Source organism: Mauremys reevesii, linkage group 7, assembly GCF_016161935.1.
Source record: "Mauremys reevesii isolate NIE-2019 linkage group 7, ASM1616193v1, whole genome shotgun sequence".
NCBI classification, from domain to species: domain Eukaryota; kingdom Metazoa; phylum Chordata; order Testudines; family Geoemydidae; genus Mauremys; species Mauremys reevesii.
In genome coordinates, this window is record NC_052629.1 from 9,109,460 (window position 1) to 9,136,807 (window position 27,348).

The 27,348-nt window shown below is 36.9% G+C and overlaps 1 protein-coding gene across 1 annotated transcript in view; it reads left to right on the forward strand.

Moving 5' to 3' along the window:
- Positions 1-27,348, forward strand: part of SMC3 (structural maintenance of chromosomes 3) — a 48,732-nt gene that overhangs the window by 13,146 nt on the left and 8,238 nt on the right. Inside the window, exons 4-21 of the mRNA XM_039481593.1 lie at positions 210-277; positions 973-1,044; positions 1,227-1,306; positions 4,203-4,281; positions 5,962-6,079; positions 9,749-9,924; positions 10,143-10,223; positions 10,901-11,065; positions 11,680-11,801; positions 12,518-12,731; positions 18,207-18,310; positions 18,567-18,666; positions 19,395-19,555; positions 19,978-20,119; positions 21,429-21,579; positions 23,080-23,232; positions 26,089-26,240; positions 26,718-26,876. Of these exons, the coding sequence (XP_039337527.1) occupies positions 210-277; positions 973-1,044; positions 1,227-1,306; positions 4,203-4,281; positions 5,962-6,079; positions 9,749-9,924; positions 10,143-10,223; positions 10,901-11,065; positions 11,680-11,801; positions 12,518-12,731; positions 18,207-18,310; positions 18,567-18,666; positions 19,395-19,555; positions 19,978-20,119; positions 21,429-21,579; positions 23,080-23,232; positions 26,089-26,240; positions 26,718-26,876 (2,297 nt within the window). The remainder of the gene's footprint in view (positions 1-209; positions 278-972; positions 1,045-1,226; positions 1,307-4,202; positions 4,282-5,961; positions 6,080-9,748; positions 9,925-10,142; positions 10,224-10,900; positions 11,066-11,679; positions 11,802-12,517; positions 12,732-18,206; positions 18,311-18,566; positions 18,667-19,394; positions 19,556-19,977; positions 20,120-21,428; positions 21,580-23,079; positions 23,233-26,088; positions 26,241-26,717; positions 26,877-27,348) is intronic.

Here is a 27,348-nt window from a genome sequence, read left to right on the forward strand (position 1 = left end):
AGCAAGGCCAAATAGACAAGGCCAAATGACAGGACCCAAGAAGAGTTTATTTTAAAAAATGAGACACTGTGATTTAATGCTTGCATATTACTCTTAATATATGAACTAAAGAAGGATACAATTTGGTTATAAAGAAACATACTGAGTACTGCTCTTAAAAGAAAAAACAGACCTTTTGTACTACTACTTTTTTTTCCTTTTTATTAAAGCAATTCAGTTTGTCCTCAGTGATGAGTTTAGTCATCTTCGCCCAGAGCAGAGACTGGCTTTGTTACATGTAAGTGAAGATACTTCAAAACAAAACAAAATGATGTAATATGTGTTAAAATATTGTGTTGTTGTAAAGTAGGCAACTCACTGAAATGCAAATACCTTAAAATAGCTGTTGTTGAAAGTGTGCATAGCAACTTTTCCTCTCTGCCTCCTGGCAAAAGTTATTTTGCTTTAAATTAACATAATTTGCCTTTTTGTAACATGGCAAGGGAACCACTAATTTCCTAAGTAAGTAGTACAAAATTCTCATATGCATTTCAGTGTTTAATAGGGAATGTTCTTTTCAGGTTATAGACCTAACTGTTCCCTAATACAGTCAATCAAGAAAGTTACAGTACTACAAATTACCAATGTTATTGGTATTTGATTTTTTTAAAAAAATATTTGAAGTTCCATATCGTCAACCTCATTAAATGTCTACAACAGTGCAGCAGAAAACTGGATCTGATACTCTTTTGGCACACAATTATACATTTTATATAATTCCTGCACTGTAGACAGAGGACACAATGTACATACAACCTTTTGAGCTGTATACTTCTCAAGTTTATTTTCAGAAATGTAAGTTTGAAAATTATCAAATAAGTATGTGTATATAAATACTTTGGAGTATTTGAGAAATCAAGAAAAATATACATTTTAAAAATCAGTTTAAAGAGGGAGTAATCTAACCAAAATAAATATCTTTTTTTTCTTTAGGAAGGCACAGGTCCTCGTGTTATTTCAGCATTTGTGGAAATTATTTTTGACAACTCAGACAACAGGTTACCAGTAAGTTTTAAAAACATTTCTAGAAAACACATCTTCTCATTAGAATACTTTCTTAGTTATCTGAATCTTCATTAAAGTAATTCTCTTTTGGTTCAGTCTTAGTGGAAAATACTGTAAATACTGTGGGTTAATCATAAATGACTGTCACAGGCAGTTAAATTTGTCCTTTTTGTTTTCTTAAGATTGATAAAGAGGAAGTTTCGCTTCGCAGAGTTATTGGAGCCAAAAAGGACCAATATTTCTTAGACAAGAAAATGGTGACGTAGGTACTTCTTTTCCTCCCCCAAAATGAACTGAATACACAATATTGTAAAGTGTGGTGGAATCATTCAGAATGTGTATTTGTTTACACCTTTAGATTGAATTAATTTATAACATATGAGTTCCTTTGCCAGCAATATTTAATACTGATAGTCTGCTAATAAATCTTTATCTTTAGTCCTTATATAATATCTGAACTGTGAGTAGGTTGAATTTGATATCCATTTAATTTCATAAAATAAAACTTCTGTGTATTTCCAAAAGTCACCATTCTTTTTTCAAATACTAAATTGACATTTATTTTGAAATTTAAATATTTATCATTTGTACAGTTTGAACATGAAGAAGCCATTTCCTGCATGACAAGTTAGGGGTCTCATTCTACAAATACCTACTTCAAGAATAATTCTTACCAGTAGGCCTGTTCAGTGGGATTAAGCCTAGTAGGAAGTTCACTATTCTTGTATGTTGAGGCTGAAGGACAGGAAGGGAATAACTCCATTAAATTGAGTGGAAGGAACAATACTTTTCTATTTTTAAATTGGAATTTGTTTTGAAATAACATTTTTTTATATGCCTTCTCCTGTCCTCCTTTGCCACCAGGAATGTATGGCTGCCAATAGAGAGAGGCATATTTGGTATGATTGGTGGCGATGTGGAACACCTTGGCTGGGGTCTCAGATTGTGCTCTCAAACTCCTGTACATGATCTGTATATGAAGAAAATAGTTATTGAAAAAACAAACCTTTATGAAGTGATAAGAGTATTTCAAAACAGACTCCAACTTGCATACAAACAGCAATACTCCACCCACCCCCTTTCTCCTATTGAATCCAGTAGAGAGATTTTATGGGAGTGCATGTGTGTGTATACACATTTTATTTTCATGGAACTTTATTTTAGATGATAAATCACTTGAGTTTTTTCCGTTATCTGAATTCAGCTTCCCCAGTTGGTGTTACGGGAATTGAAGGCTGTCAAGTTTAAGGGCCATTCTTATCACTTGTAAACTTTAAAAGTTTTTCTAAATCTTTTTTTACACTTAAAGATGAATTTGAGTGCTCATAAAAGTGAGGATTGATATTACTAACTTGAGGCAGTCATAGCGGGGACACTGTATTTTTTCTAACTTGTTTTGCCAGTACTCAGTTCTCACCAGCTATTCCAGGCATCTCTTTCTCTTGACTGGACACTTCGACTCTTGCCGGATTAACGGAACAAGGGGTTATGTGAATAAATAGGGTCTAGAAAAGACTACGTTCACCTATGACTACCAAAATTTGAATCTTAACCTCCAGAGTTGAAAGATTAGCTAGTTAAGCCACAGTAATGCATTAGCAGTAACATCCTTTTTTAAACTTGACTTACAGAAAAGAAAATCTAGTATCTTTTTTCTCTTTAAGTTTTATTGTTTAAGAATGAAGACAAAGTTGCTCAACAAAGTCAGAACTAGTACAAGGAAACCCCGCTATAATGCGCCCTGCAATAACACGAATTCGGCTATAACGCGATTTTAAGGTGGCTCCGGCTGCCCCAGGCCAAATAAAAACAAAAACAAAACCACCAGAGCGCCACCGAAGCGCAAAAAAAAAAAAAGTGGTCGGAGTGCCGCCGAAGCGCCCAAAAAATAAATAAATAAAGCCAACTGGAGCGCGACCCCCCCCCCCCCCCAAAAAAAACCCCCGGCCGGAGCGGCGCCAAAGTGCAAAAAAGAAAAAAAAAAAAAGGCTGGAGTGCCCCCGAAGGGAAAAAAACCAAAAAATGGAATGTGCCTTCCCCACTGCCATTTCCCGCCTACCCCCGCTTACCCTTTTGGTGAGAAGAGCCGTTCTCCTCCCCAGGTGCTCCTCGCTCTTCCTCTGCCCCTTGCACGTCTCCCCCACTCTCCCCAAGTGTTTCCCTCTCTCGCTGCATGGCTGAGAGCCCCTGCTGCTGGAGCTGCACCCTTTCAGTTACTGCTATGGGCAGTTTGCAAATGAAAGTAGTTTTCTGCCCAAGAGAAATCGACCGGCTTGAAACTGACCAGCTTGAAATGGTAAACCCCGCTATACCACGACCCCGCATTTAGTGCGATCCAGTTTTTTGGACCCCGATCATCGTGTTATAGTGGGATTTCACTGTACCTCTTTTATTCTTAGTACCTCTTCATGTTTAAATTGCCTGGTAAAACTGGTAGATTCCTCTTTACCAAAATTGGAAGAAACTAAGTGTAAAATTCTAATATTATGAGCTGTATTGGCATATGATACTTTATTTTAAAATACCTATGTTAAACTAAACTATGGCTTTACAAATTTTCTGACAACTCATTTCTTCTCAGTGTGGCTAACGCTTGCTGATGTCTCTGCTCTTCCAAATGTTCATACTTCTATATCACTTCCTCTGGGTGTTTTAGTAGTCATCAGCTGAACTAATTAATTATTGGATAGCGTTAATGCTGTTGCCTTAATTATATAATCCTCAGCAACTTGCTTTTAATAAGTGCAAATGAGGAGAAAAGAAGCAAAATCTTATGCCAAATTCCAGTTATTCCACTAAAAATTCCAATTCCACTAATTCTTTGTGGCATCAGTTTCTTTGTTACCTGTACTAGCCCTAGCCGCTGTTGGTGTGGGGTGCCTTTCTTAGTTGTAATCTCTTCCCAGCCCCATATGTCTTGCTTAGTTTCTTTCTGTTTTTATTTTCTCGTTTGTTTATCAGTTTAGGTTTTAGTACATGATTAGATGTTATCATATACAGAAACTTCTTTGAAGAGATACCGTAATGGAGAGCATGTACCACCTGTAGTATTAATATGTGTAGGTTTAGTACTGCTTTGCTGAATTTGTTTAGGAGTCATGTTTGTCATATGTAGCTTTTTAAAAGTATACTTACTATTTGAGAAATATTATTTACAGGAAAAACGATGTGATGAACCTTCTTGAAAGTGCTGGGTTTTCTCGCAGTAATCCCTACTATATTGTCAAACAAGGAAAGGTAAGAGTGGTTATCAAAAAGCAAAATTAAATCACTCATTTATAAAGACAGTTCAGACTTTTTGGAGGACTACAATTTAACTTAATTATTGCAAATGAATAATCAGGCTTTCTTTTTACTTTTAAACAATATAAAAATGAATAGTTCTTCCTGTGCACTCTTATTTTGCAAATGATTCCTCAAGGTACGGCTCCTTTATATAGAAATAAAGTCATAATTAGAAAAAAAATAATTCTGTATTCTTCCATCATTCTGATTAGCAACACCTATTTTATAAGTGTTCCTGCATATAATGTTGCTGTAATCTACCAGCTTTATTTAAGTACACAGAAAACTCAGTCATAACATGTGCATCAGTGTAGCTTTCAAAATCCTTGACTTCCAAGAAGATCCCTGAAAATAATTAGAACCATTTTTGTTTGTATTTCTATACATTGTGTTTTCCAGTTCAGAAGTTTTGGAAACTTGTTTTACAGAAATTGTCAGTATTGAACCTGTTTGACTTTCATTATGGAGCAAGACATGTTTAATGTCCTGTCTAACGGCTGAATCTGCCAATTGTCTATATTCATGATTTTGACTTCATAATCCTAAAAATAGTCTCTTGACCAATTACTGAAAAACTCATTTTATCTGCGAGTACTTGACTGACAAGAAAAACTGGAAAAATAAGAGCAATATCGATAATTCCCGTTTAACAACACAGAATATGTTTTTGCTATATAACTGAATTTGCCAAATTGAGGAACAAATAAAAAACTTGAGTTAGAAAGTAACTCTGTGCTAGTGCAGGAGTCAGCCCACATGGATCCTATCGCAGGTTAAAAGTCAAAGTAGATATACTAGTCTTCATGCTCTGTATGAATTGAAAACCTTTATCTACAAGCATACCATAAAGATGCAGCAATTAAAATTTTTATGAAGAGAGGTGAAAATCTAGTGAACAATAGTGAACCTGACACAGTATTAATTACTTAAAGCCCATACGCAGTTTCAGTAATGTTAGAGCGCCAGGTGCTGGTGGTATGAAACACGACTGCAGTGTGAGCTGAGGGTTGTTGTTTTGTTTTTTTTTGACATAATACGTTGAAGTACATGGCCTTCTGGAGATAGGGAAAGTAAGAGGTGGTTTTGCTGCAGCAGAATATTAATGCTCATAGTTGAGTTTGTGTGAAAATCAGTTAAGCTGATATATTTTCTCCCTTTCAAGTCCGAGAAATACTAACTTATATGGGGTTTCAGTAAAGTCTGTTAGCATTTGAAAATTAATAAAAATGAATTACAAGCAGAATCATAAAAGTATACAACTTTCTGTCTCTTAAAAAGTAATTGATGTCTCAAAAGGAGGAAAATAGGGTAAATTGGAATTTATAATCTTCCTGAAAAAACCCAGTCCTGAAGAATTGTATCCCTAAGCAAGTATATATCAGAAATTGGCAGGGTGGGTTTTCAGCTGAATGTTTCATACTAGCTTGATTTTAAGCATATGATACCTGACTGGAAAGAGTTATCAGGTCTGTTGATAAACGAAGTGAGAATTAATAAAGTTCTGCTGTAATTAAACAATTATAAGATACATGCGCTGTGCTAGATCTCTTATGTGATGTTGATCATTATTACTATATAAGGAACATGATGTTCAAAACGTAATCTTGTAACTTTGTTTTCTTGAATTCTTAGATCAACCAGATGGCAACAGCTCCTGACTCTCAAAGATTGAAGTTGTTAAGAGAAGTAGCTGGTACTAGAGTGTATGATGAGCGCAAAGAAGAAAGTATTTCCTTAATGAAAGAAACCGGTAAAAATAATTATCTTTATCCCCTGTGTTTCTTTTATATAAGGAATGTCCTGGTTCATGCCACAGTAGTTGCATTAATTTCAAGGGTTTATAACTTGCTTGTTAAAATTAATTCTTTGATTTTATTTGTAAATGGTTAATAAATTTAATAATTTAAATTATTTTACATTTTTTTTCTTTCACTCCAAAGATTCCCAAAGGGCTTCACAAACTCTGTAGAACATCTACACATGTAACCTATTGCTAGGTTGCAGGTAGCAGTTAACCAGTACACAGCATACCGCACCAAAGTGGTGGGAGGGGAAATTTTTATCCACTGGCACTGCTAAAATAAATAACATTTGAAAAAAAAAAAACTTGGGTTATGATGCTTACAAACTTAAAAAAGCCAGAAAATTCAAAATTAGGGCCAGAGCATCATATATTCTTCAGCCATGAAATTTGCTACCGGTTTGTGCTTCAGAGTCAATTTTCACTTTTTAAAAGTTACATTTCTAGCCCTTATTTGTGGACATAACTTGAACATGCAAACTGGCATTGATGTCTTCCTGAGTTTGCAGGAATCCTGAAACTATAGCTCTAACTTTTATGAACTTGCCCGTTCATTTCAGTTGGACTCCACAAATGCAGAATTTGACACTTTTTTCCAAGATGCCACAGAAATCAAATTTTTTTACTATGGAATTCACTCTTGCTATAAACAGACTTCCAGTGTTTGGTTCTATCTTCTTACCCTAGCTGGTTCTGTCTGCAGCTGTCTCTTGTTCTCTAGCTTTCCCCATGAGTGGGAGTTAATTGGATTACTGTGTGTTCTCCCTGCACTGTTCCATAGAGCCAGAATTAGAGCCTAATTTTTACTTAAGGAGTGGGGGAGCTAGATGTGCAGGCTGGCATGCTGAACTGCCTGAAAAGCAGAACAGCTGAGGTCCAGGAGTCAAATCTGTGGACATGGCCCCTAGCTGATCCCCTCTGTGGTATACATGGGGAGGGGGTAAGGGTTCTGAGTTTTTTGGCTGCCTGGACCATATCAGAGTATTCAAGGCCTGGGAACTGGAGCTAGGTTGCCTGATGAGCATTATTAAATGATTGACTGCTTTTACAGCAGGGATGACTTCAGCTATGAGCCATAGTTGTTTGCATTTGTGGTGGGGAGTGGCAAGAGAATAGATCAATGTTGCAGCTGGATTTAGCTGTGGTTGTCATGGAATTTGATCTCATTATGCTGAGGAGTACCTGGCCGCTGGTTTTAAGGCAATAGTTACACTTTCAATTCATGTTCTGATGCCTTTCTTTCATTCTCCCTCTCATCTCCCTACCTTGCCCATTTTCTTATACAGGTTGAACCTCTCTAACCTGGCACTCCCTGGTCCAGCAACATCTGTGGTCTGGCATAGGTGCCGACTCCATGGGTGCTCCGGGGCTGGAGCACCCACGGGGAAAAATTAGTGGGTGCGGGGCATCCACTGCGGCCAAGCTCCCTTCTTCCCCCAGGCTTACCAACTCCTTCTCCCTCCCAGCGCTTCCAGAGCGCTGCAAACAGCTGATTCACAGCGTTCGAGCTCTGGGAGGGAGGAGGAGGACCTGGGGCTGGCATCGGAGTCCCCAGGCAGGGGGCCAAAGGCTGGGACCCTGGGTGGCGGCGGGGAGCCACGCTGGGCTTAAAGCCTGGGGATGCTGTAGCACCCCTCACATCTCTACTTTCCACGCCTATGGAGACCTGCTGGCACTCTGCATTGACCTCCCGTGGTTCTGCACCGGTTAGGTCCCGAGGGTGCCGTATTAGAGAGGTTCAACGTGTACATCCAAAACAAACAAAAACGCCAACAATCCAGGAATACTCAATGGACTAACAGCTCTATCTCCAATTGTCTGTCCTTCGTCTTTCATGATCTTCATGTTGACTAAATGTAATTTTTTTTTAACTTACACAAACCTTTGATATAAGTAGAATTATCATTTATTTTTCAGATGTATCAAAAATCGCCATGCATTGAAAATGACCTATAGTATCAATTTGTATTAGAATTTAACACCAAAGTCAATTTAAACACAACCGTCTTTATGTCATCCAAAATAGTACCTGCCCAGTACTTTTGATGTATGTTGCTAATTTGTAGATGACAAGAGTGCCTTTAGAAAGCACCAATCTGTGCAATCATACAGTCCTACAGAGGCAAAAATACTGATCTAGTTTATTGAAAATTCCTGACTTTTTTTAAAGCTTTTGAAAGTTGGTTGGCTTAGTTGTATTTATACCAGGCTTAAAAAACTGTGTATTAAATAATAGACTCTTCAGTGCAGCTTGATGTTCATTCAGGTAAGCCTGTAAAACATTCTGTTTAATAGCAGCATATTGACATGATTATTCAAAGTCCTCATCAACTGCTCAAGAGAACTCTTTGAGAAATTATGGATATGTATTTAATCAATTTCCCATGAAAATTTTGTTTGCATAATTAGCATACTCTCCTGCCTCTTTCAGGAGCTGTTACTTTCTGGTAGTGTAGACTAGTTTGCCGAAACCCATTGCCCTCTGTATCTCCAAAATGTTCTTTATTGTAGTAAATTTTATCTGTATTCTAGCTTCTGTAGAAGTGGATAGATTTTTTTACTTTGGTGCTGGTGTTTAATGGCTTGAGCCACAAGTTGCACGCCAGCTCCCTTTTCTAGGCATAGATGTGATGCCTTCTGTGATCTGCTTTAGCTTCATTGGAATGAATCTTGTATCCTGGACATTGTATCTCAACTTTGTCGTGGCATGCATTAATATTCTGGCACCCACTTTTGTTGTTGTTTTAGCGATCTGTTTAAATTAGTAGTTTTATTTTGCTCTACACAATGGGAAGTATAAAAGGCGCTGAACCTGTTGACTCTTGGGAGTCTGCAGTCTTTGTTACCTAAAAGACACACCCACTTGCCTTGCGCTGACACACTTCTCCACCCCGGTATGGTCCCTCTGCCAGAGTTTGTGAGGAGGTCCCCAGAAGGCAGCCTGTGACTGTATTCTACAGTTTCTGCACTGGTGAAATTGTCCCCCAGCTAGATCCAGGGCTCCTAGAGTCCCTTTAAATCACTCCATTCCCTTTACTTTATGGAAGAGGATGTCCATAAAAGGCTTTGCTGTGGTTTGTGTAGTCTTTTGACTAAACTTTCATTTGAAATTTAATTATCTTTGTTAGATTTCTGGATTGTGAACTTGTAGAACACACATTTGAATTGACTTAAATTACCTTGTACTTGTGAAACATGGAATTTATATTAGACTCAGTTAGAGCTCAGACCTAGAGTGCAGTAGCTTTATAAATAGAGCTTTCAATTTTTGATATTTGATTCCAGAAAATACCCACATATAATGTTTTTGGCAAAGTCCAGCAATGGCTTCATTCTGTTACATGTATGCTCAGAACAGTTGCCCATTAACTATCCCCTACTGAGAAACAGAAGTAGAGTTGGAATAGCATGAACCTAGGAAGATGGGAATTTTTGGAAAGAGGATGTGTCTGAAAGTTAATTCCAGACCTAGATCTTCATTTCAGTCAATCTGTTTTTTCAAATCAAAAGCTTTACTTATGAGTCAAAGATAAGAGAATAATGTAAAAAGAAAAACAAGTATTCTGAATATTATAATAGCAACTAAATTATCTTTGTCTTGCTTCTCATTTTCTAAAGAGGGTAAACGAGAGAAAATCAATGAGTTGTTGAAGTACATTGAAGAGCGATTACATACCTTGGAAGAAGAGAAAGAAGAGCTAGCTCAGTATCAGAAGTGGGATAAAATGAGGAGAGCATTAGAATATACCATTTATAACCAGGAACTCAATGAAACACGTGCTAAACTTGATGAGGTAAAGCTTCTTGTTACATTCATTACATATTTCCTTTGTTACAGACACTTTAAATTTTAACTTACATAGTTTTGTATGGACATTTGCTTAACCTAAATAGAATAGTTAAATTGTGAAATTTTCATGCTCATTGTTGTACTGAATTACCATTTCCTTTCTGAGTCAATGAGTGATTAAAAAAAGGAACTTATTAATTAAGCAATATTATTTCTGTACAGCTTTCTGCCAAACGAGAGACAAGTGGAGAGAAATCAAGGCAGTTGAGAGATGCACAACAAGATGCTAGAGATAAAATGGAGGTAAAATCTAGAAGCAGTGTACTAACATGAGCAGCTCAAGGATTTGCATTGACTATGTTGTCTAATTGCTTTGAAAAGTCTTTTGGGTCACTTTGTGAGAGAACATTTCAGTCTGTCTCAAATCTGAGTGAATTTAAACACAGACTTTGGAGTTAATTGATTATTTAATGCCAATCAAAGGAAAATGGATCCTGTCAAACCAATTTGCTCTGTGTGTGTGTGTATCATCAATCAACTTATTTTTAAGGTTAATTTTCAAGATTTTTGGACTTCATATTGTGGTGACTAATTTTCTTTTCTTCTCATATTCTTCACATTCTCTTTAGTCTTAATGGTTAAATAACGAAGCTGTCTTGTGCTAATTCCCAGAGGGGTAGCCGTGTTAGTCTGGTTCTGTAGAAGCAGCAAAGAATCCTGTGGCACCTTATAGACTAACAGATGTTTTGCAGCATGAGCTTTCGTGGGTGAATACCCACTTCTTCGGATGCAAGCATCCGAAGAAGTGGGTATTCACCCACGAAAGCTCATGCTGCAAAACATCTGTTAGTCTATAAGGTGCCACAGGATTCTTTGCTGGTGCTAATTCCCGTAAGGGGTACTGAAATATGGATTAGATCAAGCTGTGATAGAAGGTTTGTGTGTTTAATAACATATATTACATACTTCTGTTTGTGTAGGATATTGAACGACAAGTTCGAGAACTAAAAACAAAGATTTCAGCGATGAAAGAGGAGAAGGAACAACTCAGTGCTGAGAGACAGGAGCAGATTAAGCAGAGGACCAAATTAGAACTTAAAGCTAAGGACTTGCAAGACGAACTAGCTGGCAACAGTGAACAAAGGGTGAGAAGCAGCTGCAAGAATAAAATGTACAAATTCAGTGTTTTGTATGGATCACATTTTTGGCTATAACTTATGCGTGTATTAGCAGTACTAAGGTATTATGACACCTACTAATAGATGTAAGATTTAATTACAGTGGAAGAAATTCACAACAATACAAGAGTTCTGTGCCCTGAAGTGTGTAACACACTTTTGAGTGCTGTAAAACATAATAGATCAATTATTTCTTTCTGCCCCCATATTGTAAAATCAATTGGCTGTAGCTGTTGTCCTCATCTTTTTCAATCATATAGTAAATACTAAAGGGAGGATGTTGTGAATCATCTGAAAGAAGATTATTCAGTGTAGCAGCACTGAGTACAACTGTTTGACCTGTACTGATCTTTGTTACCCTCCTAGTGTAGCTGCATCTTCTCAAACCTTCTCAAAGGTTGCTTCTGAACCTATCTCTGTCATGTGTCAAAGCAGTATAGTGTCAGATAAGCAGTGGAGTCCATCTAGCATTTTTACAAATATTAAAATATGTCCCAGAAATGCCCTACTGTGTTCACCAATGATTATACTAGTTGATCTACTAAGTTACTGGTATTAAATATTACTTTGTTTACTTTTAGAAAAGACTATTAAAGGAGAGACAGAAGCTTCTTGAGAAAATTGAGGAGAAGCAGAAAGAACTAGCTGAGACGGAACCCAAATTCAACAGTGTAAAAGAAAAAGAAGAGCGAGGAATTGCTAGGTCTGTGGCTCACCATACAAGGAATTAAACCATTTTAGAAGGAGCAAGGAATAATGCCAAAGCAGTATATAATGAAAATTGTATATACATTACAGCTGTTATAAAGTGAGAGAATGCATTTGAGTCTAAATGTTTTTTTATTTACAAAGAAATGCCCCTTTCACCAACAAATTAAAAAAATAAAATAAAATGAAAAGCACACACATTCGGGGTTTATGTGGCCCTGCGTTATATTTGCTCGTTGCTTGCAGAGGCACTAAGGTTGAAGATAATTGTTGTTTCTCAAGAATCTTATTAAAAAGCTTTGTTAAAAGAATCAATGTTGTACTAGTGACCAAGGAGGCATCACCGACATGTTGCTCTGTTCTTGAAGAAACAAAGGAAGTGTGAGGATCTTTTGCTTATTAGAAAAAGGCAAACTTGATAAGTGAGAAGGAACTTGTTTTCAAGCTTTAAAAAAGCAACCCATGGAGAGTAAATGAAAATTCAAAACAAAAGTAAATTGGTGCCTCTTAATTGCTTTGCTCATTTTAAAGCGTTTTCTGAGATGATTGTATAGCTTGCAAAAAAAAAATTCAAATTGTCGTTTGACCACTGTTAACGGTTTAAAATTAATTTGATAGCACTTTGTTCTTGAAGATCTTCTGAATAAAATCTTAAAATGAAATATGTTTGACATGTTATAAAGAAACTTTTTTTTTCCCTCTCTTATCTAGACTAGCACAAGCTACCCAGGAAAGAACAGATCTTTATGCAAAACAAGGCCGAGGAAGCCAGTTTACTTCCAAAGAAGAAAGGGATAAGTGGATTAAAAAGGAACTCAAGTCTCTAGATCAGGCAATCAATGACAAAAAACGACAGATTGCAGCAATACACAAAGATTTAGAAGATACAGAGGCTAATAAAGAGAAGAATCTGGAGCAATACAGTGTAAGGAGTTCTAAGTTATTACTGCAGAGATATTTTGAGGGAAAAGGCTAAACCAGTGTTGGGTAACGTGCAGCCCTTGGGCTACATGCGGCCCATCAGGGTAATCTGATTGCAGGCTGAGAGACATTGTGCTGACGTTGACTGTCTGCAGGCACCGCCCTCTGCAGCTATAAATAAATAAATAATAATTGGAGATATACCAATCTCCTAGAACTGGAAGGGACCTCGAAAGGTCATCGAGTCCAGCCCCCTGCCTTCACTAGCAGGACCAAGTACTGATTTTTGCCCCAGATCCCTAAGTGGCCCCCTCAAGGATTGAACTCATAACCTTGGGTTTAGCAGGCCAATGCTCAAACCACTGAGCTATCCCTCCCAGTGGCTGCAATTCTCTGTTCCTGGCCAATGGGAGCTGTGGCAACCAGTATGTCTCTGCAGCCCCTTAACCTGCAGACGCCACTTCTCACAGCTCCCATTGGCGGGAACAGAGAACCGTGGCCACTGGGAGCTGAGGGGGGCGGTGCCTGTGGATGGTCAATGTCAGCAAAATGTCTCACGGCCCGTAATCAGATTACCCTAATGGCCGCAGGTTGCCCACCACTGGGCTAAGCTCTGTGTCCATAATTGGATTTGTTTCAATTAATTAGTTTAATTTTTATTTAAAATCTAGAGGACAAGAGAGGGTCTTGTTGTGTCCTGCACTATTATAAATGTTTGCATGCTAACACTAATTTTAGAGTCTGTTCTCAAATATTTTTCTTCAGCACCATATATTTCTTTCTTTTTTCCTGATTTTGGAGGAAGACTGAAATTAGCTAGACAGCATTCAGCAGCATCCTCTAAAACAGCATGCCTGTGTATTATTGTTTCTGCCAGTGTGTATATTATTTCTGCCAGTTAACAACACTCATGGGTAATTTGATCCAAAATTTTTCTTAAGTCTTACAAATATTACTCTTTAATTTTTATTTAAAACAAAACACTATTCCTTCAAATGTATCTTGCATGGATTTTGCATTTAGCTTGAGAGAGTGTTTCTTTGGACCCTGTTAGATAATTGTACAAGTCTTAATATAGGCTAAGCACTTTGCATGCAATAGGAATCAGTTTCCATCTGCACAAAAGAGAAGAGGGAGTATCTCATGTTTTAATGAATGTGCACTTTGTTACTCAAGACATCTGCTTTCAAAATCTTCTATGTGATGCTGTATGTTTTAGGGAAGAGTAAGAATTTGGAGAACACTGAATCCTAATGCCTAAGAGAACTACTGGAGCAGAAGAAGTTTCCTTAAATTCTGTCAAGTACTCTGAGCTGCTATAGTATTAAAGGAAAAGTTTTTTAGAAAAAAATAAGAAATTATCCACATTATGGAGTCTGATCATTCACTTCACTAAAACTCTGGTGTAAGACGTGGAGGAGGATCAAACTTAAATAAAGAGTGTGGGGTATTTATGCAGTGGATACATTTTCATAGAATCATAGGACTGGAAGGGACTCAACATTATCTAGTCGAGTCCAGTCCCCTGCACTCGTGGCAGGACTAAATATTGCCTAGACCATCCCTGACAGGTGTTTGTCTAACCTTCTCTTAAATCTCCAGTGATGGAGATTCCATAACCTCTCGGAGCAATTTATTACAGTGCTTAATCATTCTGACAGTTAGGAAGTTTTTCTCTAATGTCCAACCTAAACTGCCCTTGTTGCAATTTAAGCCCATTGCTTCTTGTCTATTCTCAGAGGTTAAGGAGAACAAATTTTCACCCTCTTCCTTGTAATAACCTTTTATGTACTTGAAAACTGTTATCATGTTCCCCCTCAGTCTTCTCTTCTCCAGACTAAACAAACCCAATTTTTTCAATCTTTCCTCATAGGTCATGTTTTTAGACCTTGAATCATTTTTCTTGCTCTTCTCTGGACTTTCTCCAATTTGTCCACATCTTTCCTGAAATGTGGTGCCCAGAACTGGACACAATACTCCAGTTGAGGCCTAATCAGCGTGGAGTAGAGTGGAACAACTACTTATCGTGTCTTGCTTACAACACTCCAGCTAATACATCCCAAAATGATGTTCGCTTTTTTTTGCAACAATGTTACACTATTGACTCATATTTAGCTTGTGATCCGCTATGTTCCTAGGTCCCTTTCCACAGTACTTCTTCCTAGGCAGTCATTTCCCATTTTGTATGTGTGCAACTGATTGTTCCTTCTTAAGTGGAGTACTTTGGTTTCGTCTTTATTGAATTTCATCCTGTTTACTTCAGATCATTTCTTCTGTTCTCCAAATCATTTTGAATTTTAATCCTATCCTCCAAAGCGCTTGCAATCATGAGGAAAACCTTTTCTCTGTGATGTTGCCAACGATACTCTGCATACATTGTCAACTTTGTGGATATTATTTATGAAAATAAATTCTTATCTTCCACATTGGAGCTTTAAAGCTTCTGTGAATATTTTTGTTTATTGTCTGATGTAACTTTAGTCTTTGAGGCCTGTTTCTTTGCTTTGTTCCTCTTTTCCTATGCCTTTAGTAATGCATGCTTTACTGTTTCCAGTTTAAAGCTAAATATCAGTTGTCACTCTGCAACCTTGTGTGCTTTGTTAGATTTTCATTTTTATATGTCTCTCTTGAATTGTAATTGGTCTTGCACAGATTTAAGCCCTGCAGCCTTATAAGGGTGTGCCTATTTAATATGAACCACTTATAAATTACCTTTACTCTGACATGCAGAGGGAAACTAGTTTCTACCTACTTCAAAACAAGGATTTCTTTTTAGACCTGACTTTTTACACATACACGTAATGTTTTTGTTCAGTACTAAATCAATCTGCCTGAAGTTTCGCACGTGGTAGGTTAAGGTATAATTTTCCTAGAAAACTTTACAAGGCGTTTGAAACACAAGCTCAAAAATTAGGTGATTTTTGCTTCCCCCACATCTTTTAAATACCTGGCATAGGAGCAAAATATAGTCATATTCCTTATTCAGTGTGTTAGCGTTCCACGGGGTTTTAGCCTCTCTAGAACGGTGTCCAGAGGAATCATTACTTTGCCTGCCTTTGCACCAACCACAGGAGTATAGTCTGCATTTTTTGTGGGGTCTAACTATGGGTGTTCTCCCTTTTGTAAATGAGAGCTCCAGAAGGCATTGGGAGCAATGTCTTCTAAATGCTCCACCTGGGGCACTGCATAAGAATATAAGAATGGCCATACTGGGTCAAACCAATGGTCCATCTAGCCCAATATCCTGTCTTCTGACAGTGGCTGCTGTCAGATGCTTTGGAAGGAATGTACAGAACAGGGTCATCATCAAGTGATCCATCCACTGTTGTCCAGTGCCAGCTTCTGGCAGTCAGAGGTTTAAGGACACCGAGAGCATGGAGTTGCATCCCTGAGCACCTTGGCTAATAGCCATTGATGGACCTATCCTCCATCTGCTTATCTAATTATTTTTTGGACCCAGTTATACTTTTGACCTTCACAACATCCCTGGCAATGAGTTCCACAGGTTGACTATGAATTTCATGAAGTACTGCCTTATCTTTTGTTTTTAAATCTATCTATTAATTTAATTGTGTGACCCCTGGTTCTTGTTATGTGATGAAGCAAATAATACTTTCCCCTCTATACCATTTGTGATTTTATAGATACCTATCATGTCCCTCCGTTATCTCCCTTCTAAATCGAACAATACCAGTCTTTTGAATCTCTTCTCAGATGGTGGTAGTTCCATTCCTCTAATCTTTTTTGTTGCCCTTCTTTGTACTTTTTCCAGTTCTAATCTATCTTTTTGAGATAGGCTGACCAGAACTGCACACAGTATTCAAGGTTTGGGCATTTATGTTGGGTACCATGCATTTATATAGTGACATTATATTTTGTCTTATCTTATGATCAAAGATCAAATATTTCATCTTTACCCCAGGCCTACGAGTGCTGTAGCTAAAAACCACAGCAGAACATATGTTGAGCAGAATATTGGTCTGCCGTGTGCTGCTGTCCAATTGAGATATCATGCGTATTTTCCAAAGGTTCAGCCAGACTGCAAAGTATTAATGAAGGGATAAGGAATGTTCCTGATTATGGATGGGAGAATTGACAGCAGCTTTGATAGCACATGCTGGCTGTTTTGTTGGAGCCTTTAATCAAGGTTGAATGGTAGCCTGTTGTAATGTTGTTGATTTTTTCAGGCTGTTTAACACTCCTTGTGTGTCAGGCGAAACCATAGAAATGAAGAATCAGTTCTAACTAGTTACATGGCCGTGCAGGGAGTATGCCCACTGCTAATGCCATTATGCTTGATGTGCTGACAGATGCAGCCCTTACAATCTCTGTTGAATAATAAATCTACTGGAACTTGGTGATAAATGTGAAACCTGATCAAATTTATGAACAAAGTCACACTGAGGAAGAAAGTGTTCTGCCAGTGTAAACCATATTTTGGAAGAGAGCCATGCTACTCAAGCATTTCTCTGTAGTTGGTTGAGTGAGGGAAATGGCATACCAATCTGGCTGTTTTTACTGGCAGAGTTCCTGCAATGAACAACTCTCAAGCCTCTGTTTCTTCTGGAAGTGAAAAGGATCTTGTCAGTGCTGAAACGTGTGTGTGTGTGTGTGTGTGTGTGTGCACGCGCGCAAAACAATACATACACAAATTCTTCTGAGCAAGCTGAAATAATTGCCTGGCTTTTTTGTAACATGGAGGTGTTTTGGAGAAATTGGTCTGGAGACTGGAAAAGTGAACAATAAAAATAAAAGATTTTAAGACTGCAGAAAATAGTAGTACTAACATTAAGAATCATAAAGTTATTACCAATAAATTCCTAGCCATTGAGCTGCTGAAAGAAATGAAAGCTCTTGATTCCAGACAATGGGGATAGAGGAACATCTGCTAGCAAGTTCTCCAAATATGCTGCACTAGCAGAGTACCTGCAGCTAAGTGGTACCAGTACTTGACTTTATTGGAGAACACACTAGAACCTTCATTATAGCAAGAGTGGCATGGAAGGCTAACATGCAATATATTGTTGTACAGCAATCTAAATGCTATTTAGCCTCAGAGGCTTATTATTTTTGTGTTGTAAAGGAACAAACTTCTAAGCAGATTGCAGTAATGGGTCTCTTTGATTCCACTTTATAGTGTAACGTATGATGGCTTTGAGTATTTCTGCCAATTCTCTGATCCTTTTCGTTCTGAAGGTGACTGGAACATCAGAATCAACAAAATAAATCTTGCTTTCTTCTTTGTCCTTCTTGCCTGGCTATTAGCACCCAGTTACTTCATAGTCTCCATACTGCTGCTGCTGACCTCTAAAGATCTGTTTTTTCTTACCACTTTAGCAATTTTAGTGCAAATCATGGAAAAAGTTACAGGAATTAATTCTGAATTGTAATATAAGGATTTAAAGCTAGAATTGCATAACAGATGGATTTAAAGCTAGAGTCTTACCGTTGAAAGATTTATTTTTTTTATGTGCATTAGAAATTGGACCAAGATCTTAATGAGGTTAAAGCTCGTGTCGAAGAACTGGACAGAAAGTATTATGAGGTGAAAAACAAAAAAGATGAACTACAGAGTGAAAGAAAGTTAGTAAATTTATTTAAAATTTGTTTTAATTATTACGTGTAAAATGTAAAGGATGCCAGCTGTGTAGTCGTTGACTTGGCATAACTACTTAAGTATTTTTAAATATGGTCATGTGTTTGGAGGTTTAAACCTCTACATTTCAATTTTAAAAAAATTACTACTTTAGAAGGAAGTTAACCAAGTTTTACTTGCTAAAAATTTTCTGATAATCAAAGTGCTTAATAATGTTAACCTGCCTTTTGTCTCGTTTTGTAGTTATCTGTGGCGAGAGGAGAATGCCGAACAACAAGCTCTTGCTGCAAAACGAGAGGATTTGGAGAAGAAACAGCAACTTCTTAGAGCAGCAACAGGAAAAGTGAGATACTGTGCATTTGTTAAAGTTACTAATTGATTATATGACATGAGGAAAGTTTTCATATCTTTAAAGATAATTGCCACATCTTTAAGGGGAAAAAACAGTCTACAGCTGCAGATCATAATATCAGAACATTTTCATAAGCCTTATTTTTCAAATACTTACAGCTCTCTGAAAAAGAATTCTTGTGGGCTGAAATACCTATTTATTCTTAGCCTAAAGCCAGTTTTTGGAGTGAGAAATTTTTTGCTGAAATTCAGTTTGTTTATCAAAGCATTGAAAACGGGTGGCTCTCAGACTTTCAAATTACCATGCCTATTGGTTCCTATATCCAGAGCAGGTACTTGCTGTCAGTGGCCGGGAGGGAACTTGTGGTGGCCTTAAAGTAGGCAGTGACAGCTCACGTGCACTATCCACATGGGTAGCCATGTGTTGTCTGCAGTCCTAACAAGAATTGGTCAGTGACTGTGGCCTTCATAAGGCCCAGTGGCTGACACTGAGCAGCTGAGAGGCAGATGGTGAATGACCCATGATCTCAACTAGAAATCACTAAAAAACTTGAAATCCAAGCAATAAGCTTAAAAACATTTTGTCAGTTTATATTTTAAACTGGCAAGACAAAAGACTAAAAACTGTAGATTAGCATTATTTCTAGGTCACGTGATCCTTGAAGTCTAGTAATACAAGTTATTCATAATATTATTCATAATATTTTTTTTTTATGACAGGCCATTCTAAATGGTATAGACAGCATAAACAAAGTCTTGGAGCACTTTCGCCGGAAAGGCATAAACCAACATGTTCTAAATGGTTACCATGGCATTGTGATGAATAATTTTGAGTGTGAGCCTGCTTTCTATACTTGTGTTGAAGTTACTGCAGGGAACAGGTAAATTATACTGTATTGAATTCTTCTTGAATTTGAAAGGGTAAGAGGAGCATGTTTGACTTTATGCATGTTGAAAGCCAGTTGCTGGCACAAGCTTGCCATAGGAGGGTTTATTCTTTTGATGTATACATTGGGCCTGTTGTCAACTTTAGTTGCATGTATGTACAATAATCAAATTCGCACCATATCAAAAAGACACTGAAAAGAGCTCTTTACCCGACTAAAACTCACTACCCAAATTAGACTACCTATTTTTTCCACTTGTATTTTCTAAGGTGTGGTAATGCCAAAAACTGTAGAGAGAATAAAACATGGTTTTGTTTTGTTTAGTGGTTCCTGGAAATTTGAGTTTGGGGTAGAAAATGTCAATTATTTTGGCATAATAAAATCTTGGTGGTTTTTCTTTGGTCTGTTTAAATTAGGTTATTTTATCATATTGTGGATTCCGATGAGGTCAGTACAAAGATCTTAATGGAGTTTAATAAAATGAACCTTCCTGGAGAAGTAACTTTTCTGCCTCTCAACAAGCTGGATGTTAGAGATACTGCTTACCCTGAAACCAATGTGAGTCACTGTTTTGATACTGAGTTCTGTTTTTTCTTCAAGTAGATTACTTATAAGTTACATATTTATGTCACATAGATGCTATGTACTCTTGCTGCTACTGCTTTATAATGCTATTTTCTTCAGGCTGGCCATATCCAACTAAATATTTTTTTTTCAGTATTGCACTTCAAGAATCTCTTTAACACCTGGTAGATTCAAAAAAGTAATGTTAAACTTCATCCATTTAAAAAGATACAGAGTTGAGAATGAAAGGAAGAATTTCATTATCATCTGAATAGAAATGGTAATGTACTTTCCTCAAGTTGGAAGGCAGCCTTTTTACAAGACCTGGGCAAGAGGATAATGTGACATAGCATAAGACAGCCAAATTTATTATTTGAAACAAGTTATGTTCCATTGCCACTATGAAAATTTTGTTAATACCATTATATTTTCACTAGTAAATATATAATATACTTACAGTAAATATCTATTTGAATTTGAAATTGTAGGTTAGTTTAAAAAATTTAGTGATTTCCTACGGTAAAGTAGGTCAACTAGACTTTTTACACATTCTATTTAATTTTGCATAAACAATGAAACATAAATGATACTGATAGGAACAACCTGATTCTTCACACACATTCACTTTGGAAATACATTATGTATGTATGTTTCTGGTGGCACCCACAATATCTTATTCCTTATACAGAAGTTGTTAATTGACAGATACAGTAACAAAAATCATTTAAACTCACTCAGTTGCTACTTAGCACCTGATCCTGTTCCTGTTGAAATTACTGGCAGACCTGTCATTGCTCCAGTGAGAGTAAGATCAAACCTTAAATCAGTCCCTTCAGATTTTCATAACTATTTATGCCTAACTTGCATGTGCAGTATTTTTTGATGTGTCTGAGAAATTGTAATAAGCCGACCCCCTAATTGATTGTGCAGCAGTTTAAAGAACACATGATCATACGCAGAGACAGTAATTTGTGTTCACAATCACAGGCATTTCTGTAAATTATGATGGCATGCACAGTTCTAAATGGACTTGCTTCATTAATTTTCAGTACATTGGAATGACCTATTCTTAGTGTTTTATTTTTTTAATTAAAGATTACAGAAATTCTTATTGCAAATTTGAGGGTTTATTTTATTTTGTTGTTTTTGTTGGGTTGCCAAGGGTTCTCTTTAAATTATTTTTCACTGGCAATTGCACAGTGCACCCAGTGGATGCTTCAGGCTATGTGTGACACGTTTGTGCAACTTATTGTTCTTGTTGTTGGTATGTACTGCTTTATTGATGTGAATGCTACATTTTTAGGACGCTATTCCTATGATCAGTAAACTGAGATACAATCCCAGATTTGACAAAGCCTTCAAACATGTTTTTGGAAAGACTCTTATTTGTCGTAGCATGGAGGTGTCTACCCAGTTGGCCAGAGCTTTCACTATGGATTGTATTACTTTGGAAGGTATGTATCGCAATTATATTATCAATTTAATGGAAAAACAGAGTCTTTGGTGGACCAAGGGTCATTGAAACTAGTCTATTACTTTCCTAGTGTTCTTTGCAAAACCTGATATTATGGTAATTTACCTGGGTAAGCTAGATGAAACAAACTAAATGTTAATATCGCTGTTGTCATAGTCCAAAATATTTTTTAAGTCCTCTAGGTTTTTTTTGTGACTTGGGCAACAGATCATTAGGAATCATCCCAGAGACTTACAAAATGGATTAGACTTGTATCTGATTTTATCAGGTATTGATGTCCCTGAGGAATTGAGAAGCTTATTCCACTAGGTTTAAAACAACTTCTGTGGCATGCTTATGTACCGCTTAATTACTAAGAAGTGCAGGTTCGCTACTTCGGTATACTAGTCACATGTTTGTCTTGACTTGATATCTCCCTGTTTTTTGGAGAGGAATCTTCTGTTTAGTGGCTCCCCATGAGCTACGCTGCTAGTTTCTCTCTCCTTTGAGAAGTTCCTCAGATCCCCACTCTGAGAGAAAATTATTATTTACAATAACTGGTTCTTGTAGTGTTGTTTTCTGCAGATCCACTCTGCCACTTTCCTATATTTTCCAGAGTGCTTTAATGAATCTTTCGATGTGTAAGGGCAGTTGAGGCCACAGCCCATTTTATGTCCTTGAGTCCAAATGTTAGGATCCACACGTGTTACTTGCATGACTCAAACAGTCATTGCATTATAGAAGATTCTGGGTATTCATCCCGTGTGCATCTGCAGAGGCAGTTCTTTAAGAACCCCAGTTAGTGACAAGTAACATTTCTTGGGCAAAACAGTTAACCATAAGATTTGTCAGGCCTAAAGGAGACTAAGGCTTTGATCAGTCGGGACAGCAGTTACAGATGGAGGTATAGCAGAAGATTTGGTAAAAAGGATGCAGCGTAACAGCAAACATTAAGAGAACGTTGGAGCTTGCCCCTTTTTGGGTGGAGTGTTTTAATAGAGCGCACACCAGTTGTTTAAGGTTAGCCCCGTTTGCCTTGATTACGTCTGGCCGTTTTGGCCACTATTGAGGAAACTGCTCTAACGTGATGCATTTTGAAAAACTGGAAGTGATATGGCATTTGAATGTCCCCATTGTTCATATAAATTGACTTTCATGTGGATTACATGCTTTCAGAAGTTAATAAAAGAAATTGAAGGCAGTTCCTTGAGCTAGGAACCTGCTGGTTATGAGGCATTAAATACACTTTTTAAAAGCTTTACAAAAATAAATGTGATTTTTTTTTGCCTTGTTAACATTTGAAAGTGACATTTTGTAAATTAATTGCAAACATTACATGCATGCATGATTCCTCAGAATTGTATAGAATCTCTCTAGGAAATTGACAGTACTTAAAGTACATATTAGCAGAATAATCATTAGCTCCTAGGAACTGCTTTGAACAACATGTCCTATGGGTGTGCAGTACAAAAGTACCATTTTAATTCTCTTCTGTTCATAGGTGATCAAGTCAGCCATCGTGGTGCTCTGACTGGAGGTTATTATGACACAAGAAAGTCTCGGCTTGAACTGCAAAAAGATGTTAGAAAGGCAGAAGAAGAACTTGGTGAACTTGAAGCAAAACTCAATGAAAACTTGCGCAGAAACATTGAAAATATCCTTTTTGATGTATTTGTGCATGTTGTGTGGGAAAAGTTGCATGGTAATAAGGCCTAGTGAGTTTGTTCTTTTCTCCCACCTTCATTACAAAATGAACAATTGTTTTAAGACTTTATTTTTACATAATGGCTATTTTCTATGGTATTAGTTGTAATTCCTGCCTATGCAGGCTTTCTTCTATATACTGCTATAGAGGTTCTAATGAGAGTAGTCAACATTTAAAAAAAAAAAAAACCAGGAAAATTACTATATTAAAAATGCAACAGAGCCCACATAAACGAATGTTAATACATTTTATGCCAGATTTATATTGTTGGAGAATTTAATTTCTAATGTAACACGTCTCTCAATTACACTTGATTAATTGTACATCTGTAAATAGTGTTTAACATTAGTCAGTGATCAGGAGATGTTTTCATAAATGATTAAGTGAGATAATGCCAGCAGGTCAATAGGTTACTTATAACACCTTTACTGATATAGTTCTAACCACCTTTAACACATACTGCTCATGTCTGTGACATGCTTTTGTCCTCTATTATCAATTTTAATTTTCTATGAACTATATCTGTACTCTTAATATAAAGAGACCAATATCTCTAGGTCTTAAAACATGATTTTATACAATAAAAAATTTCACCAAGGTTTACTTATTAGGTGCTAGCGACTTGATCCTAAAGTCAGCTGCATGGTGTCCCTTCAGAAAATATTACTATGGCTCTAACATCCTGAGATTTAAAAGGGGGAAAAATTAGTAAAGTTGATTTTTTTAAAAAATTGTTATAATCTAGTAGTGATGTTCAGAAAACATCTTGAAACCATAAGCTGTGTGCATAATATTGTAGTCCTAATAAAATATTTTAGTCTAGTTTTGAGAATCCTCCTTATTTACAGTGCTTGGAGTGTAGTTTTTCATAACTCTGCTTCTTATAGCAACATTATAATATTGTAAAGGATATTGCTATAGGAAAGTATTGTGAAGTAAAAGCAGTCCTATGTTTGGCTGATAGATATTAGAGATGGGAAAGGCCTGTTAACTCTTGTGATGTATCCCATAGTCACTACAAGGTTGTTCCGTATTGTGTTATTTTTAGTATTTGTGTAGTCTAATTCTAAATGCCCTAAGTAACAGGGATTCTACCACATCCCACTGTTTTATTGTCTGCTAGATGTCATGGTCTGGAAGCTTTTTCTGACAGTTAGCCTGAATTTGTCTTCTCTTAATCTCATCAAATTTCTTCTGTTTCTACCCTGTTGTGCTACCCTTAATTATTTCTGTCCTTCAGTGTCTATTGCATTCTTCTAAATAACCTCTGGAAACTCTTGAGATAGCTGTCTTTTTTCTGATTTTAGTAATTATTTAGCCAAGATATATATTCACCCATAAGGTAAATATAGAATTAGGTCAGTTGTTAACATGGTATGTGTAGTACATGTCTAAAATAATAGCCACCTACATATTAGTTTCCTTTCTATCAGTAATGTTTTACAGAAGAATATGATATGGAAAAAGGGGCAAAGTTGAAGTTAGTTTTCTAAATCTCTGTATTTCACTAGCTTTTTGTAAACCTCTTTAGTCATGACAGAACAGCCATTTCTTTATAAGCATGTAAATTATAGCTTTCTCAAATTGTTGACTGATATGCAGAATAGAGAGTTATCAAGCTGTCTCAATATATGTCAAACTGTGATGCAGATTACATGACTAACAACGTGGATGCTATTGTAGCTATTGAAGGAGGATTTCAGAAGAAATTAGTTAGACTTTTAAGGCCAGAGTGAATAATTGTGACTTAATTTTTTCATGTGTAAATAACATTTGTATATCAGTAGCACCTCTGGCAACACTGAAGAAGTTGTAAAAAAAAAAACTTTTAGTATCATGGAAAAAGCCATAAATAAAGATTTGGAATAGAATCAAAAGCTTTAGCAAGATTAACCTTCTAATGCTCAGTGTTTCCCCGTTTTAATTATGTGTAGACTCCCAGTCTGCCCACACCTGCCTTCAGCATCAGATTCCAGACTAGCACGCTATGGTTTATAGAAAATATTTTTAAGAGGGGAATTAATACTGGCCTGTTCAAGAGCTCTAAAATTCTCTATTGTATTCCTAATTCCTGACCAGAATGTTGGACCCCTTCTGGGAGCAAAAAGACTAGTTACGTTTCCAAGGTCTTTTTATTTTGGGTGCCTCTCCCTCTCTCTCTGACTGACAAATGATAGCATTTGTAATGTGGACACATCGGTGAAATCTTGGTCCCATTAAAACTGGTAAAGCTCCCATTGACTTCAGTAGGGTCAAGTTTTCATCCTAGTGATCTAAGGCAGCGGAAGATAGGAATTGCTATACTGGATCAGCCTGTGGTCCATATAGTCCAGTCTGTGACCAGTGGCAAGCACCAGATGCTTCAGAGGAAGTTGCAAGAAACCCTCACAAAAGGCAGATGTTGGATAATCTGTCCCCCCATCAATGTTTTGTCCTAATCCTAATAGCACTTAATAGTTCAGGCATACTAATTTTTCTTTGCATTTGTTTCTAGAGCCTATTGATTACAGTGCTATAAAACTGCTACTGATATGTTTGCCTTGGGGGTGCTGTTGAGGCAACATATTTGACTTCTGAGAGAAAATGAGGTAAAGCACCACAAGAGTCTCAACTGCTCTATTTAATCTCTTCTGGTCAATTGAAGGCTTTGTGTTGACCTCTGAGAGCAGCTGAATGTGACTGGTTCTATATCTATGAAAGTTGTGATATGATGGGGAGTGAGCAAAAATGAGAAACTGCAGTAACAGTGTGGGTTTAAAGTACCTCTTATATTTAAAACTTGGAATTTTCCTTAGCCCACTGTATGGATTAATAATGAAATTGACCAACTCATGAATCAAATGCAGCAGATTGAGACCCAACAGAGAAAATTCAAAGCTTCCCGAGACAGCATCTTGTCAGAGATGAAAATGCTGAAAGAGAAGAGGCAGCAGTCTGAAAAAACCTTTATGCCAAAGGTATATAATATATGTAAGAATTTGTTAGTGACTTCTTAGTTAATTATCATATTGTTTGAGCAGACATACTTCCTGTCCCAAAGAATTTATAGTCTGAGTAGACAAATAAAAAATGGGTGCACACGATGCACTGGATGACCATACATTGGAAAGTATTGTGCAGGACTCAGGAGCAGCAATCAAAGGGGCTGATTTTCAATTAAAAATGAAGTTTTCTCCTGTTCTATAAGCTGTCTTTTACAAAATCAAAATTGTTTCCCATTGGAGACTATAGCATGCGTGCTGATAGACGTGTCCTAGAAAAAGAGTTGGTAGTCTGGCATTTCTGACAGGCTACAAGTTGGAATGGTCTTCCTGGACTGTTCATGTTGTCTATAAAACTACCACACTGGATTTACTTAATACAAGTAGAAAAAGACAAGTCTGCAGTTTCATTTGAATGATGATCCAATTTAATACAATTAATCTGTTCTGCAGCAACGCAGCTTGCAAAGCTTGGAGGCAAGCTTACATGCCATGGAATCAACACGAGAATCGTTAAAAGCAGAATTGGGAACAGACTTGCTGTCTCAGCTCAGTCTAGATGATCAGAAACGAGTGGATGCACTTAATGATGAGATTCGACAACTGCAACAAGTAAGAACTAAGAGGAAAGATGTCATGACACTAAACGTGGAGAATTTCTTACGGAGAAGACATTCTGTTAATTGAAATCTTTTCTTCTTATGTAGGAAAAGTGAGATGTCATTGATAATCCACAGCTATGAAATTCTGTGATCTTTGCTCAGTATGAGGGAGTTGTTTTGTGTTTTGTTTAATTGCTGTCGTGCTATCTATTTGTATGTTCTACATTATGCTTTTTTCAGATACTACCTAGACTCTTTCTTTAACTGAGGTGTATTTTGCTTTTAAATAAGACCTTTATTATGCAGTAGTCATGTTAAAATTGACTTGTTCCTATGCTTTGGTTTTGCAACAGGTATCATCTCCTTCAGTAAACCCTGTAGGGTATGGGGAGACAGATCTGTTCTATGAAATAAATAAACCAACTCAGTTTTTGTTTCATCTGTGTCAGCTGGGGGAACATTACGATTTAAGGACTTAACAT